Source organism: Phalangium opilio, unplaced genomic scaffold (genome assembly GCF_054372755.1).
Source record: "Phalangium opilio isolate 3A_F unplaced genomic scaffold, DU_Popi_V2 ptg000014l_1, whole genome shotgun sequence".
NCBI lineage: Eukaryota > Metazoa > Arthropoda > Arachnida > Opiliones > Phalangiidae > Phalangium > Phalangium opilio.
The window spans coordinates 2,931,627-2,949,609 of record NW_028324149.1 but is presented as its reverse complement, the minus strand read 5'-3'; the positions used below and the strand labels follow the sequence as shown (position 1 = coordinate 2,949,609).

Below are 17,983 nucleotides of genomic sequence, written 5' to 3'. Positions count from 1 at the left end.
TCACTCTTTGAAGGGTACGAGGAGATAACCACTACCATAAGTTCATAAGATACGTTCCCCATACGTTTGTCACTGGTTACAAGCTGGATCGTGTCACAAAGTGAGTGAGGTAGGTCATAGATTCGAGGTAAAACGAAGGAGGCCTGGTGAAGCGCTGCTGTCAAAGGCTTAGTATAGACTAAATAGGACTAGATGGAAGTCCTGCAAAATTAACCACCGAGTGTAGGACTTCAATTCTCGCTTGTCGATCTCAAACTAGCTCGAGAGCTATTGTTAATGTCAGTAAAAATAAAAGTAGCACGAGTAGGGTTGTGATTCTCAGAAAATTTCACAAAGAGTGAATCACCCCTCGAAAGGAGATGCCCCCAAAGAAATATAAACGAAAAAAACAAACCCATAACCATATATAGAGAACATACATAGTATACAACCTCCTCACCAAAAATGGTTGGCATCAAAAATCAATACGCGAGAATACAGAGTTTCGGATCTATTTTAAACTCAAACCAAGCGTTAAACGCGTTGAGTTTGAAATTTCAGTTAGACACCGATCATACTCGAAAACGAAAAATCTTGGACATTCCTAGCTTTTTTGGTGGAAAATGTAAAGAAATATATCGAAATTCCATAAAATAAAATTGTTTTATAATCGTAACTTGGGTTCAATTCAACGTCTTAAATGACTCAATATCGTTGGTCACTCCTACAGACCACCTTTTGGGAATACTATGCATAAGAATCGTTAAAGAAATTACATATTACCGAAACATTAACTATATGAACTTTAAAGTAATTAATTTCCACGGTAAGCCTTAATTTGACTTGAAAACAATTTAACAATATAAACCTTTAATTTGCGGTTAGATCATCGCTGCTATAATAATAAGTCTGGTCACGAAATTGAGCCAAAAGACATACTGGAGGAGTCGTCTATTACGACTATTACGGCCTGGGCGGAACAGTTTTTGACTTGTCCGACGTTAAACACTAGAATTTTAGGTGATATATCTCTTAGTTTTGTCGCAGAGTGTACGAGTGTCGTGTAACGCCAGGAATCGATTTAGATAATAAAGGTACAGCCTCAAGAAAATAATAATGCCCTTAATAACTTTGTTAAATCGCTTTAAAGGGCCAGTCTCAAAATACGAGTTCCCAAATTCCTTAATCCCATCCATATCAAACAGTCAGTATTCTTAATATTAAAAGTTAGCTAGCCGCCATTGTTCAAGATGGCGACGGACTGGGAGATACATCATTCTTAAGAGTGTGTAGCCACTATTCCTAATAATAATTAAATGAACGTCCCTCAAATTAACACTAGTCTTCAGTTTCCTAAATCAATTTGGGTTTGAGCCAATTATCGTCAGTCAATCAGTCAGGACTTACTCTTACGTAATTGGCTCCACTCCAAAAGTAGACTATCTAATAAAACAAGCAATCTATTCCTTTTAAGATATTCGTCGAAGCTTCATTTTGTTTCGACTACGATGCGAGTCTACGTATAAAGCAATTGCAATTTTTGAATGATAAACTAAAAAGGCGGGAGTGGTGGTGTTGGTGGGGGTGGCGGGACTAAAACCTGTTTAAGAGGGCGGTGATTGCCTCCTATTAAAAGCTTATTAACCCCATTAAATATCTAGAGCGTAAAGCCCTAATTTTGCAATAAGGGCGCCACGCCTCTCAGGACCATCTGGACCCCTTCCCGCCTTATAGTATACAGTAGACTTAGGGAAACCTTAGGCTTAGAGAGCCAGAAACCCAAGGGCTGGGCCCAGTATTAAATAGGAAAATTTATTGTCCAACAAATCTCCTCGCGACGCGCCTGAATTTACCAGGGACCCCAACCACCGAACCTTATTCGCGCCAAAGCCTTAGCCTTAGCCTGATAGTTTTACTAAAATAAAAGGAGATTTATAATAGAGCCTGCCCGCGTTGCTCTCCCGATGTTAGGTAGGCCTTTTCTAAGGTACGTGTACAAAATAGACTAAGGCCTTAAAAAGAAAAAGAAAAGAAAAATAAATTTTGTTTATGCGAGTAATGAAATAATTTACAATTTTCAAAGGACTAAATTATACCATACTGTATATACCGGAAGTACGTAATATCACGTCCGCAAATGCTTTACGCATGCGCTATACGTAGAAATTGTTTCCACATCAAAATTAAACAATTTCTAAAGGAAATGAGTTTTAATTTGATGTACTTCTATAAAATGTTGTATTTTAATCTAAAAGGTTTCATATATATATTTTTTAATCAAAATCTAATAAAATAGATTTTATTAATTCGAAACGCGGAAGTAATTTCTGATAATTCATTTTGAAAGAAAACACTAGTTTGGACGATAGGAAGTTCTACGAAATTACAGAATTTATAAAATTCCTTATAAATATATATTCAATTTAATAAGATGACTTAAAATTCCATCACCAATATCCTCTAATTAGCATATTCAATTTGATTCTCTAATTCTGGGAAGTCAAATAAGGAAAAACAAAATCTTCTCTGAAGTCATATACGATTATATTATTGAATCATACATCTTTAAGAGAACTTCGCTTTGAGTCGATTGTAAACTTAATTAAATTAATAATAATAAAATCTAGACTTTAGAAATTTATACCAAAACGTATATAGTGTATTCTAAATTATAACCCTCACGTCAGATGAGATGAATTGATCTCTATCTAACAAAGGCCTAAACAAGCAATTGTTTCGAATTTTACATTAAGAAGAATTTACCATAAACAAATTGGAAAAATTTATTTGAACAATAATAAGAAATAATGAATAATGGAAAGTGTCCAGTATGATATTTAAGGCGTCAGGGTTTGCTTTGGGTCGAGAAATCAGCGCTTTACTCTCCGTTAGTTCTATTTGTCATTGGTTATAGATTGAGAAGGCGTAAATATCTGTTATACGGACGAAGAAGAGGGTATTTGTGGTTTCAATCATCCGATATGAAAACTGTCCCTACAAGATCACCGCACCGCGTAACAGAAAAAACAGGGGATACCGTGCGGTGCAAGAACATTTTCTGCAAGGTCCGTTGAATCCTGCATGGATAGTAAGCACACTGTGGTAACGCGGATCGTCGAGAAGTCTCCCCATTGCTCGATTAAGATAGGAAGTACGCCTAGTTTCACTTATATAGCTACACTTAGGTCTTCAAAAGCTAAAACTGTTTTTGTATGGATTGGCCATGATAGCCACGGAAAAATTCCATGACTTTCCCTGACCATCTAAAGTCATTTCCCCATTCTTAATTGCTACGTAGAAAAGTCAGAATGTTGTGTTTGAAATTTAATAGTACCATGAATTTATAAAATAAGAAATTTATACCGAACAAATATGAAATTCCGTGACTTTTAAGACACAACTATCATTCCATTTACACAAGGAGGACTGGCTTTTAACTCCACCAGGGATTCTGTCCTCTTTGAGTAACACCTGAAGCCTGACCTCCTTGTGTAAATTGTATGAATCCTCATAGTCTGAAAACCATTATGTATTGCATAAGTTCGCAGACTTTTTGGCCAATATCCTTGCCCATTTTCAAATCTATCCCAAGGTACTCAAGATACTATTCCACGAATAAATGGTCATGGTCCTTTAACATACGAAACACAGTGTATCCACGCAACGCGGCGCTGTGCACCAGGACGCTTCCGAGTGGAAACGGAACCAATGAAAACGAAAGCGTGCTGTCGACATAACGGGAAATGATCGCTCATTTTTACTTTTCTTTCTCTCTTTCTAGCACTAGGATATAGCTTATCCCATTCACCGAGGGTACTCGCTTCTCTCTAGCTTTATTAGAATACCGTTTCAATGTAATTTCCATGGCTGGAGGGCTTCAGTTCCTATAATTCATTCCTCATCTGTCAAAAGGTAGGTACCTTTTTCGTGAATGCTTCATAGCTTACCGGATGAAATTTAACTCATTTTAAAAGAATAATTTTAACTCGAGGGAGGTAACAGTAACACGCGAGGGTATTTTTGCAACACCTTCTATGTTTCAACTGAAGAAAAAATAAACACTCTGATTTTACATGAAAAACATACGTATCTCTGGCTAAGCAGCAGTCAGCTATACCAAATGCTCACGAAAATATAGACAGTGAAAAAACCTACGTTGGTAGGTCTAATTAGTTAAAATGTGATACTTCCTAAAAATGTGCATGGTTAGGGTTAGCGCGAAAAGTTTCAAAATTGATATATAATAATTTTTACGTAAAATCTCTAAAACTAGCTAAAATATTCATGACTTGATACTAAGATTGAGCTCGATAAAATAAGCAACGTTTATCAAAAAATCCATACGACGTTCAATGAAAAGCACATTACTATACCACCTGTCGACAGTTCAAACAATATAAGATCTATAGAGGAAATAGAAAAATTCCTTTTGTTTAGGATCGAGGCTAGATAGGACGATAATTTAAACGAAATCTAAACGGTCCGGAATTTCTAGGTCAACAAAACTCGCTTTCGAGAAGAGGCCCGACACTTTAGAAGGAGCAGACAACTCTTAGAAAAGACAAGACAGAATAAGGTCCAACCCTATTGAAAGCAATTTCACCTTTGAAAACAAATTTGGGGAAAACTTTCTTCCCTACAACAACATCGAGAGGTCACGACTAGACTTGTCTCCTGCTGTCCTTTACACCCTCTTGAATTGAAGGCCACTCGTGCAAAGAGAAGCAAAGAGAGAGAGAGAGACTGTCTTAAAGTGTCAGTGAACGAAACTTTGCGTGACGTACACTTTATTTAAGAAAAATTAGGGAATGGGTTGACCTTTTCGAGGTTGTTTGCGAGGAGGGATTTGTTGTCTAGAGAGAGTAAAAGAATGAGGAGTTGAAAAGCCTTCATCGACTGACACCTCGCGACTTCGGAGACCGGAAATACTAGTACCAAGAACCCTTTCAAGGACTGAGAACGTATCTTACCTTGCCAATAACGCAGTTATACAACACTACAGCAAATATCTTTGAAAGTTCTCAACATCCCACTTCACTTCTCTAGCCGTTTTAGCGAATAATCTTCGTCAGTGATGGTAAGTCATTAGGATAGATTTCATAAATAAGGTGAAATCATTTCACGGTCACGTATTGGTATTAAACGCTCATCAATAAGCCGGGATCTAATTGGGTATATGGTACGTAGGTAATTAGGTGGAAAGTGACTGGAAACAAGGAGAAATCTTCCGACTTTTCCGCACGTAGACGAGACAAGGAGTTAGGACACGGTGACGAGGGAATTGGGTATCCGAGTACGCCTCGATGAATCCGTATACGTAAGGGGAACAACTGCAAATTGTTCAATCGATTGAACGATGGAGAAATAGCGTGCAAAGACTTCTCGCGGTTGATATCTCGCTACCATTGTTAAACAAGATGAGCTTAAACCTTTTATATCCCCCGTATACATTACTTAACTCTAAGATTAAATATTGATAAAGGTACAGTCATCATTTGTTTAACAAAAAAAACTAAAGTAGAGTTAATTTCGGCGTGGTTAGATCTTAAAGAAGATAACTGGCAAATGAAGTTTTCAATTCAAAAGGTCGCGATTTCTTTGATTTCCCACGGTTTAAAATGGAAAAGCAACGGCCATAAAAGAGTCGGATCAGCGCTTTGCCCGTAAAAACACAATGATATATCTTTAATAGTTGATCGGAATGGCCAACGAGTATCCTGCCGGGATATCTTTACAAGTAAAAGTCCGTAAATTGAAGTATACCAATAAAGCAATTTTTTAGCTCTTTGGCAAATTTTAAAATCCCCCGACTTTCCATCCATGACACCCTTTTTTAATTAATCCCCGCCTTTTCCAGGAGTTCCAGGATTTTTAAATACTATGGCATATCCCTGTCAATCAAACACCTCTTTATATAACAATGCACGACACTAATCTAACGTTGTTTTTATTTTATTTTCTCATGGTATTACTTCAATTGATGGTTTTCTAGGGATTGGGCACTCTGAAAAAGCAAAGGATGGTGAAGGGATGAGCTAAACGAAATTACGAGAACATCTTCATCCGGTTGAAGATAGAAGTTGCGTAGATAGAGGAAAATCGTAATTTCTGTCACACGCGTTTTTATTATTCGGAGAAAAAGGCTTTAACGATACGTTATAAGGATGAGGGGGTAAAGTTTCATTACGACTAAATTCACTCTGCGGGGCCACACACAGAGAGAGAAAGAGAGAGAGAGGGAGGGAGAGAGAAGCTATACGGCCGTAACACGCGCGCTACAACGTAATAATCCGGAGTAATCCTCATTGCGTTTCCATCATTTCCTCGAGTATCTCCCGGAACGTGCCGAGAAGTTTAAAAGTACTAACCCAGCAGCGCACAACCCGCACTAACTAAAGGACTTCTTCAAAAAGATCGTTTATTTGAGTGTCCAGACAAAAAATTATCAGTTGAAACACGCAATCAACATTGGTTATACCATCCAAAATTGGAAGTTAAATCTTTCCTAGTTAAGGCCTTTTCAGACAATACAACTTTTTGACAGATTTAGATGAGTCAACTTGAGTTGAGTAAACTATAGTTGGGTCGTGTGAATAGAAGCTGGACAAATTGAATCACTAAATTTAAAATTAATCACTGACCAATTTCTTCTGACTCAATTTCTTGAGTCAAACGTTGTGCCGTCTCAAAAGGCCTTTAGTGTGTAGCTTCTAATTAAGATTTAGTTAAATGAACTTCCCTGAAAAATAAACTATAGTGTTTAGCTTCCTAAATAGGTTTTAACAGTTTTTGTTTGGGATTATTAACATTGATTATCAATTTAATCAGCCAGGACTTCTACTTCTATGATATTGGAAAAACATTTCTGTTAAATTATTCAATTTTAAATTTCTCTAACTTTTGCAGGGCAACCAATATAAAATAGAAAACGCTAGCGTGTCCAGTCGTTTTGTTATAGAAGTCAATGGTCAAGGTACCCCCCGAGTACACCGGGTCGTGGCAAAGAAGGGTAGGGGTGGGGGATCCCGAGGATGAAAAAAGTTTATATATATATATAAAGTATAAAGACAGAAATCCTAACTGCTCCGAGCGACATCCGAGATATTTCTATTCGGGGGTCTTTTAATGCCCAACGAGAAACGAAACTCTCTTGAAAGCATTTAAGGAAGTCGTTTTTAGCTTCTTTTTGTAACAGCCAAGTCAGGGTTAGCTAGAGGAGGGGTCAGCTTCCCAATAAACTTGTCTTTCTACTACGAAGGTTGACAATTTTGACATACCATAGCGTATGTTGAATAATAATAAAAAAAAAGTATGAAATTACCAGACTAGAAGTTATTTTAAATAGTAAAGAATAAGATATTTATCTTTAATAAAATTTCGAGTTAAAAATCTTTTTAGAAATTGACTTTGTAAAGGTTGGTTTAAGGTGAAAACTAAAGTTCGGCAGTGTAAACATTTCTACAGGGGCTATGGGAAAATACATGGAGTAGTTCAGCCTGTATGTTGGCTTCCCTGTATTATTCTTAAAATTAAAAAAAAAAATAATTGCAAAATATTTAGTCTAAAATATCTTCCTCTACTTTAAAGGTTTTAATATAAACCCTGTTAAGGTATTATCGTTTGGAAAATAGACAGTATACATATCCTGAGATTTTAAGATACCAATCCGCTCGATTGATTCTAAGGTAAATGGACCGTAGCAAACAATCGCTGACCATTGTGTAATTTGAGACTTTATTGGCAAGGTTTCAATAATAGCGAGGATGAGGTATCCCCATCTAATCGTGTACATATACTGATATTACGAAAGTTTACTTAAGTTTAGAAACATTTAAAGTAAAGGGTAAAGATTAACATAACACGCTTTATAAGTTCGGCGGGTGTCACGTGTTTTCTCTACTATAGAGCTTGTAAATCCCCTAAGATCAAATTACACTGGTCTCGGCGAAGGTTTTCACCCTGTATATCGATATTTATTTTTAAATTTTAACAAATATATTTTGGTAAATGTTTGAGCCAATTCTTAATAATATTTAAATGAATTATGTAATAATTCTTTAACAATTATTACATTCTAGATTCCTCAATAAATTCGGAACAAGATTTCTGCCATAGGTAGCGTCTCTAATGGGAATTAAACACCGAAACTTGTCAACTCCGAATGTTCAAATAAGTCGGAGGAGAGGTTTGCGAGAAATCAGATATTTAACTTTCAAACGCTTAAAACATTAAGGAGGTAATTGCTAGTGATTTCGAAATGTTCCTCCCCACTTTCGTGTCATATAAATTTTTGGTTTTGTTTTAGTCGGCGACTGAAATTGTGCCCGCGACTTCCATTAGATGCAGAAGCAAATAGAAGTATAAAGGAGAGTGAGACAAGTTAATGGAAGCCTTTCTTAGTGACCAAAGTCCATAGCTTTCTCTCTAGATCTTTTGGTCCTACGTTATCTTCTATGAAGACAAAAATATAACGTAGTACGGCTTATTTGAGGCGTCATTGATCGGTGCATTGATACGTTAGCAGCTACATTTTAATTTGCTTCTTGGGGACTATAATAATAGATTAGATTTCGTAGTGCATGCAACACCTGGGGCTGGTAATTGAAACATTATCGGTTCTAGTTGGCTCAGAGGCAACGTGAGTCACTTTCTTTTTCTTCTATTTGCCTTTGATTATAAGTAAGAAGTCTAATAATAATTAAAGCCGAACGTGGAAGCTTTAATATGAAGCCCGCATGAGATAGAGAGAGAGAGAGAAAGAGGAGATTGGGAGGCGAAATTTGGCGGCTAATAGACGGCTGTAGATAGAGCACGAATAATAAGAGAGACCAAGTGTTAGAGCTCTCTAGATTCCAGCTCTTTTGAAATGGAAATCATCTTCTCCTCGCTCGCTCTCTCTCTCTTAGAGAGATGGATGTTGGAGAAGCGACGAGTGCGCGGCTCTATCCTGTTCCGCTCTAAGAGCCGCGTCCGTGTAAGAGATGGGGGATTAAGCCCACCCACTAATAATGTTAAAGTTACTCGATGTGCTTGCTTACTTGCTTGCTTACAGCGCGATTTTCTATGGAAATAATTAAAGGTATTTGATGGAAATCCACTTATTGAAGTATCTCCGTAATCCTTTTAGTTACCACGTTGAAACTAGTTTGGTTGATGGTGGGTTTATCTTAAGTACTAGATACTGGCTCGCTAATCCGTGGCCATATTGGAAAATGGAGGCTAGATTTGATGTCATTAACTATTGTTCTACCATTTCATTCTCTTTATAACGTATTCTAATTTACTAAGGACATGAGCCTTTATAAAATGGCCAATATGCCTTGTCGGAGGTCGCCTTTCGTAGACTTTAAAGAGCAGCTCTCCGTAGAGGGGGAGGTAACCACTGGCAAGTCCCGTATAGTTTGAATTTCAAAGTGCAGACGACGTAAGAAATTTTTGACATCACCACGCGCTAGTCTTAATAAAAGGGGACGGGGTTTAGCAAAATTTTAGAAATGCTCGCGAGTGCAATCCAATACTTAAACTACGAGAGAGTTGAGTTGATAAGACATTCCTTTCTCGTCGCACACTACAAAACCACCCCCCTCCCTAAAACTAGCAGAATTTTCACCCAAGCCCTGATTTTACAAATTACTTCTATTGTTAATTTTTGGAATTTCATTATTATATCAAACATAGCGCGTACCACCAGCCAGCACGTGCACCACCATGAAGAGGGTCCATATTGTCAAGGAGACCTTCCTATACTAACTCTTTCCCCGTATAGTGAAGCGCCAAGCTCTACTTGGCTGGCCTAGCGCCCTTTGGAAAGAAGCGGAGTTAAGGGAAACTTTGAAAGTCACTTCAGATTCATTATATTCACGTGCCTCTCTTAACACTTTGAAAATAATTTTTAAGCCTTGACTATCTCTCAATTTTTACACTACACGAAGAATAGGCCTAGAATTTTGAAAGTGCGTCGAAGTTTGATAAGCAAAGGGATACGCGTACGAACAGATCTGATTAGTTTTTGGATTAAGTCCACGACCATCTTGGACATAACAAGCTGCACGCTCATAAATAAGACGTAGTACCTAAGCTATATCACTCCCGCTTTGCATTTACAGTTTATTGTTTATTATTTTCCACCGGCTCGGGTGGGATTTCGAATATCTTAGCTGAGTGACGTATACGGGTGCCTTATGAATAATGTCTAGCTATTATAATTAATTTGCTACCGCGTTTACCGTAACACTCACTCGTGGTCTTATACGAGTAAAACGCGCACCGCCAAAACTCTATACGGCTCTAGCAGGCGTATTGTTAATTACTTATGTAAATTTTCGTTCTGTACTAAAACTTGGACGCGTCCTCAAAGTCTCGCGCGCTGCACCAGAGAATAAAGACGATTCAATCAAAAGCTTCGTGAGCTCGCGCAAGGACAAAGGACACCCCGTATTTTTGACGGACACTGTCGAATGTATAAGAGAAACGCGGCCTGAGCCTTTGTACCTGGAAGATTTTTGATAAAAAATTAATTTCCTCTAAGCCGGGTGTATAATAAACTCAGTAAATTGCCTGAAATGGTCCATTGAAAGAGTTTACTGGAATCTCCCCTATCTAGATAAATATATACGGCAATTTAAATGATTAGTGGATATGTTTTAGACTGAAGCTTGAGTCATTTAATTTTTAAAAAAAAAGAATAACAATTGTCGTGTAATATTTGAAATTTCAATGCACGCATCAGGCTTGCCTCTATGTGTACTCGCGACTTAGGCATAATTTATCGTATTCAAACAATTGGGTTTATTAGCGTCTATAAAGGTATGTTTATTGTCGACGAAAGAGAAGTTGGTCGCAACATACAAATTAATTTTGCACGCATTCGTGTAAAGGAGGCTTTACGGGGATATATTGTTAAAGGGATGGTACCACGTGATTCATTTGATTCTGAACTGTTTTGGAAAAGAGAGGTACGCGAAAACCTTAACCAAAATCTCCAAAAAAAAAAATGTGTTGCACTTTCAAATTAAACGAAAAGTTCAGGTAACATAACAAGGCAGGCCGTTCTTTTAAGGTATAATGTTAAGGTACCTTGACTTTGCCTTTAACTAACTGGACCCGCGGATGACCAGTATGAGAGATCAAATACGCTGTTGCTAAATTGCTTTTTTTGGGTTCAAAAACAAAATAGGAATTTTAAGGAATATAATTCTAAAAATGTCACGAATGGATAATTTCTACAGGTGCCTACTATTACGCGTGGTTGCATTTTTAATTTGTGATTGTACTAATTACCCCATAAACAGAAGTCCATTTTTACTTTCGGGTCATTATTTAAAAGTATTCTATAGCTAGCCGGAGGGACGCTGATAATAGACCTAATTTGACCCTTGGCAACTCGAGACACACCCAAAGAAATAAATGGTAATGTTTAAAAATCACGCACGCCGTCCGTCCGCTATCATGCCAGGCTGCTTGCTGGTCAGCTAAATTAACACGGCCGGAGGGGGGGGGGAGACTGAATGCTTCGGACTGCGCCGCTCTCTCGGTAGGAATATATATCTCGTGTTTCACTAAATATTTATCGTTCTCCCTACACTATAGCCCTCCTATTAGAAACGGTTCTAATTTAAATTGTTAGACCTTTACGAAGCTAAATCTAGCGTACGCAAAAATCATATAATTTTAGAAGGGTTAAATCGTTTAGGAGAAGAACACGCCTCAATTATTCGTCCCTAATTTAGGAATTACGATTTAATGCTATAGTCATTATACAATAATCTATATGGGCTTGGTTTTGAATTTTGACTATCAGTTAAATTTAGAAAATTGGTATTAACTTCCTTTTAAATTAGTTTGGAAAAATTATTTAATCCATCAATCACAATAAATGAAGTATTAAAGGCGTCATTAAGTTTTGATAACTTGGGCCGCCATTTTTAAAGATGGCCGCTTTTTTAGAATCTAGTATTTACGGTCAACTTTTCTAGAAACTATATAGATTCCTCGTGTAAATTTTTTGCTAGTTAATATAACTAATTTTAACCGTTAATAAATAAAATTTTACTTAGAAATTCAGTGTTTATCTTTAATTTTAATATAGTACCTTAGCGCCTTAAAACTAGTCTGAAGCAGAATAATTATAATTCGGTTCAGGAGCTTTTGTATATTTTTCAATATGCTAAAATAGTATAATTTTACATATGTAAATATATACATATACAAGAGTACGTCAACGATGTATTGATAATGTTTGCTACACTAAGCTTATCCATATATATATATATATATATACATATTGTTATTACAAGGGTTATTTGGTATTCGTAGCTCTAGGGCCATAGACATTCTGAAACCCTTTGCTGGTATAGAATATCAAATCAAGCTTATAGATACAATATTAATAATATTATGGCTTAACGAATTATTATTATCATAATAAGCCTTGGCTATTTAATCTAAAAAAAATCCAATGACAAAAAAAAAAGAATAAATAATTTATAGGTCTCAACTGAACGTCTTAACTCTTTGGGCAAAATAAAGTATACCTGCTGGTCATAAATAAAGGTGGTAGAAAGCTATGGAAGAAAAACTATCTTTAGACAAACCGATCGAGTTAGGTCTAAATAGAAAGAATACCTTGGGAGGGAAAAACCCATACCTATAATAAATCTTACTGTCTATAATAATGAAGAAAAAACAGCTATTTTCAAAGAGGTAAAGGTTGCTATAGGCAAGCGGGTAATTAGGCTAAATTAGGCCAAGTGACGTAGATTAAAAAAAAAGTAGATCGGCTTAACGCAAAGTTTAAAATAATATTTGAATATTTTGTCTATAATTAGCGGGATAATTTAAATAGTGGTTTGATTATGAGTTAATTAAGTATAAGACTTGAGTATTAATGGTGGCTACGGTATTAGGTCACGTGACATTATGTTAGAGGGAAAACCTGTCTAAAATAGGAGGGAATTTTGTTCAGGCGTTGTACTTTGGAGAAAGGTGGTGGAACTAACATCCCATAATTCCCTGCGAGGCAAAGTCTTATCGGGTCTAAATTTCCATCGAAAATCGTGTTTTTTTTCTTCTTCTCTTGAATGTTAAGCATTCTTAGTGGGGGGGGGATTTGATTGAAACTTTGCAAAAGTTACTTCCCACCACCTTACCCCTACAGCATTGGCACAACACGCGTAGGCGTTAAGCCGTTCCGTTGTTTAACCCGTTCTCGGACACGCTGACCGGAGCTTACTAAAGAAAGATAAGAATCTTATGTCTTTCTTACCTTTGATAATAGCAATTAGGAACAAGAAAGCGATCATGACCCGGCATGCTTTTTCCCTCACGAATCAAAGAAAGAGTTTGGTTGGCGAAGTTAAATCTCTTGGCCTATACTTCCCTACTGTTTGTAGCATTAGTAACGATACTCGAGCGCGGACAAATATACGTCAGCCCGCTTCCGTGGCTAGCCAGGCTTTCAATGACTGAGACGAGTAAAGAGATTTTTCCCAAGTTCTTCTCGAGTATGGCCAGAGTGGCAGAGCGCGCTCTGGTGGTACTACAATCTACTACTACGACGACTATAGGGTACGAGTGAAGAATGCAGGCGAGGACAAGTGTTCCGCGCGACGTTATTCCCATTCTTCCCCCTTAACATCGGGCTATCGGCTTTCGCAAGGAGCACTGACACCCTAGAGTCGAAACACCTTTGAAAATGGTAACACGGATAAACATTATGTGCCATCGTTTTCACTGTTGGGGCTACAGAACATTTCTTGACCGCTTAAACTTCAAAAAAGTGTTGTTGTTGTGAATGAAGTTTGTCAAGTGCCAAGTAAAATTGACCTTTTAACCTTTCTCTCCGAAATCTCTTTAATCTGCAACGTCCTGGCAACACTGGGGGAACGGCAAAGAAAAACCTTTAGTGTAAATTGATTTCACAGGAATCATTGTTTAAAGACAGACGCGTGGGGCCGGTGTAAGAAACTAGTACTTCTTCTGGTATATCAAGGTCACTAAAGATCACTGAGGTAGCCGCTCACTGTTTTTGGGTAGCGAAACAATTAATGCTTCTCAATAGGCTGGTTCTCTTTAGAAAACTACAAAGTTGATGTTTGAACTCCAATAAAAATTCTCCTTGCCCGTAATGAGTGGAAAGCTTTTTACTTTCGGTTGCAGTATCATTGAAGAGGCGGAGGCGGGAAGGGGGCGCGCGTGGCGTTTATTCTGTTTGAATAAGCTTTTCCCACAACCCTCTTCTGATCCATGCCACTCGTGGTTGGTGGGTGGGAGGCTCCCCTCCACCCGATTTTCCCCAAACCACTTTTTCAGAGACCGTAAACTTTTCATCGCTCGGAGAGGCGCGTTTTAAAGCTCGCTTCATCTCATCCGAGTACGGAGGCACCAACCAAAAGTACTTATCCATGCCACTCGTGGTTGGTGGGTGGGAGGCTCCCCTCCACCCGATTTTCCCCAAACCACTTTTTCAGAGACCGTAAACTTTTCATCGCTCGGAGAGGCGCGTTTTAAAGCTCGCTTCATCTCATCCGAGTACGGAGGCACCAACCAAAAGTACTTATTTAACGTGAGATCCAGATTCCAAGGCTTAGCGTAATAAGGTTTACCTTTTTTTTTTTTTTTTACTATCTCCTCCCACAACGGTTGGGGGTCACTGCCTAAACAACAAAAGGCCTTTACACGATAGCCTTTAGGCCTAGAGGTTAAAAATATATTGAATATGAAACTTTGCGTACGAGAAAGTACCTTTTCATACGGGCGCCAACCTAACAGTAATTTAGTAGGTGACGTAATGTTGCGCGGAGGTTGTGATTGGCCCGCCAAGATTTATTTATTAAATTACGGGTACCTGCGTGAAAGAAAACTTTTAGGGGTAAATTATACCTTGTTATTCCTATAGCGCCTGTAGAAATGTTTACTCTGCCGCGCACCAATGCTCAGGGTAAAGCTACCCACAAGGGACAATAATGTTTTTAATAAACAAACTTGTTCCTAACTTAGATAATTCTCGATAGATTTTCAAAAATATTTTACCATTTTGAAGAACTTAATGAGATACACTTCATTATACGTTGAGCGGATTGGCGAGCGAATATGGGTCCCATATTTTCTTGGGTAGAGAGTCCTTTGGTTTCAGACGGTTATGCTACAGTAAACCAGGGTAAACCACTAGGCCTACAAAATGCAGCCTACGCTGACAGCTATGGTTCCCGCTTTCTTTTTTTTCGGTTCTTAACCAAACTTCCCTATCCTCTTTTTATATCCGACGAAAAGCTATAAAATACGATCTTCTATGGCTAAATAATAAAGATTTATTTTTGCCTCTCTTGAGGTGTACACATAGGTGGCTTTTAGATAGATCAGATAGTTACGCAAATATTGCATACTATAGCATCTAAGTGACCAAGGGTGTTGATGACTTTGAGCCCAATTTTGATACTTGTCGGGACGCACGCCATTTGTCCAAGATGGTAATGGTTCTCACTAAAAGGGCTATAAAAATTCCGCACCCCATGTCTCAGCTTAAATTTCATCGCAGTGTTGTCAAGCTCTCCTTTGAGTCAAGTACTGATTCGAACTGATTTGCTAGCCTTTCTCCGCGTACTCTCTTAACTTACCAACGGCCTGGCAACACGGGGGGGGGAACGGCAAAAACCCTTTTAGTATAAACTATGTATAGCCATAAGTTTATAAGATATGTTCCATAAGTATGACACTACTATACAAGTTCGTAATGCTAGAGACTTACAACTCGAGCTAGTTCGAGAACGACAAGCGAGAATTGAAGTACTACACTCGGTGGTTAATTTTGTAGCCCATCTAGCACTATTTAGTCTGTACTAATCCTTTGACAAGGCCTCCTTCGCTTTACCTCAAATCTATGACCCACGTCACTTCATGACAAGCTCCAGTGTATAACCAGTGACAAACTTATGCTGTAACATATCTTATGAACTTACTCTTTAACTTTTATAGTTAAAATCAAACGGTCCTTAACAATCTCAACTATATATATACATTCTACTCGGGTTTAACAATCGACGGAAGCTCAAAGCTTCTTCCTCTCGGATACCCGACTCCCGAGCAGCAGCCTCCCAGAAAGCCCAAGTTATATATATATATCTATAAAATACCTTTCTTTTCAATCGGAGCAACGATTTTTCTAGAGTTCGCGTTTCAAGGGTGAAGCGAAGGGTAGTAAGATACGTAGTATGTTCTATCAAACGACACAAAGTGAAAGAAAAATAACTTTTTTAGGGTTTTCTTTCTTTTCTTTCGAAAAAATCGTATACTCCTCCATCGATATTTCAATTTAAACCCGAATCTACATTCGGAAACTGTTATATACGACGCGGGACAAGTTGAAATTACGTCTCTCCCAGGAAACTATAAGGGTACGTATCTCCGATTCTTTCAACGTTCTAACTCAACTTTATTGTACTGCAGACTTCGGTATAAGCCGCTTTAGGTTAGGTTAAACTTTGGAACTGGGAGGACACGTTTTTTCTATCTCTTTACGCGGAAAAACTGCGTCCACGTTGCCATAAGTAACGTATAACAATAAGTAAGACACTTACCTTTGTATTACTTACTCTTTGTTAAAGGAAAAGTTCAGCTAACATAATATTATACTTTAAAAGACCGGCCTTTTTCTAACTATAGAAGGCAAAATGTATATAAAAATCTCTTATTATTACAAAATAATTAACATTTAACTTGTCTAAAAAACGAGGTCTACTGTGTCGCCATTGGTGGTGAAAAATGCCGTTCTTTAAAGGTTAGGTTACACAAACTTTTACTTTAAAAATAGAATGGGTAACGGCGAATTATTTACGACAATATTTTATAAATTATGAAAGAAGTTAACATAATTCAGGCAAAACTTCAACGCAAAGCGTATTTTTAGGCCAAAAATATAGATTCCTTTCAAAATAAATGCGTTTGAGGAAGTTTCGCGCAAAGGCCAAAGAAGAAATATTCATTGTGTACGCTAACAATAAAAAGAAAATTTCGGTCCCTGAGAGACTGTCCTAAGAAAAAGAAGAAAAGAACGCAATATTCTGATGGAAAGAAATATTTGCCAGAAAGGAACGCTAGACGTCATCATATAGATTATTAATAGAAGTCATTCGGTCAATTATATTACATTGCATGGGGTAAGCAACGACTTATTTGTCTGTTAGCTCAATGTTTGACAGATGGAAGAGGAATTTTCCACTACTTTTCTCCCATTTCCCGCCTCAAAGCCCGGAATAATAATAATAAATAGAATAGAAACAGGGACCATCTACGACTACAGATGGCGCTAAAATTGATTAGTTTCAGTTTGTGTAAAAATAGAAGCTAAGCTACACAGGGTCCATCTAGGAGAGTAGATGGGGCCGAAATTGATTAATATTAATTTTGGATAAAAAGAAATAGAAGCGATACAGAGAATATTTAGATTTTTCCACTCACCTCATGACATGTAAGACCTGACACTTGGGACACGGTTCAAATTCATAGATGGCGTTTTTCTTAATTTCCAAATCAATCAATCAATACAACCTACCTTTTTGATTGAAATCAAACTTCTAATCGATTAAACTTATCATTTAACAGTTATTTATTCTTTATTTTAGAAAATAAATTTGAGGGGACACAACTCTGAGTTCAAAATTCATTAAATTCATTAACATTTGCCGACAATTAGCGTCTTTCTGAGGAAGTTACCAACTCGAACCACTGTCGAAGAGCTTCCCCCAAAACAACTGGCATTTTTTTGATTTCTCTTAATATAACGTAAAACGGAAATGGAAACTTTTCCATGTATGTTTGAAACGTAACGGAACCCTGTTAAATAATTAATTTAATTTAATTACGCTAAACCATTATACGATGACCTATGGGGGATTAAATATATCATACTTCATTAAAAACTGGCATACGAATATCCAAAATTGAATCCTAAATAAAATTAAAAAAAAAAAACATTTCGCGTCCATTTTACGTTATAACACGATTAAGA

General features: G+C 37.4%; 2 protein-coding genes and 1 long non-coding RNA gene across 3 annotated transcripts in view; 1 reads left to right on the top strand and 2 right to left on the bottom strand.

Annotated features, from left to right (window-relative positions):
• The window catches only part of LOC149705101 (uncharacterized), a 39,444-nt gene extending 25,856 nt beyond the window's left edge, over positions 1–13,588 (bottom strand). Inside the window, exon 1 of the mRNA XM_089865271.1 lies at positions 13,244–13,588. Coding sequence (XP_089721397.1) covers positions 13,244–13,280 — 37 coding nt within the window. The 5' untranslated portion in view covers positions 13,281–13,588. The remainder of the gene's footprint in view (positions 1–13,243) is intronic.
• Positions 3,706–5,507, top strand: LOC149705102 (uncharacterized). The gene is made up of 3 exons (XR_016381521.1): positions 3,706–3,891; positions 4,475–5,056; positions 5,167–5,507. It is a non-coding gene; the product is annotated as an uncharacterized LOC149705102 (long non-coding RNA).
• A 3,981-nt stretch (positions 13,589–17,569) lies between the features above and the next one.
• Positions 17,570–17,983, bottom strand: part of LOC149705097 (midasin) — an 80,096-nt gene continuing 79,682 nt past the window's right edge. Inside the window, exons 54-55 of the mRNA XM_089865242.1 lie at positions 17,884–17,922; positions 17,570–17,808 (exon numbers count right to left, since the gene is read on the bottom strand). Of these exons, the coding sequence (XP_089721368.1) occupies positions 17,665–17,808; positions 17,884–17,922 (183 nt within the window). The 3' untranslated portion in view covers positions 17,570–17,664. The remainder of the gene's footprint in view (positions 17,809–17,883; positions 17,923–17,983) is intronic.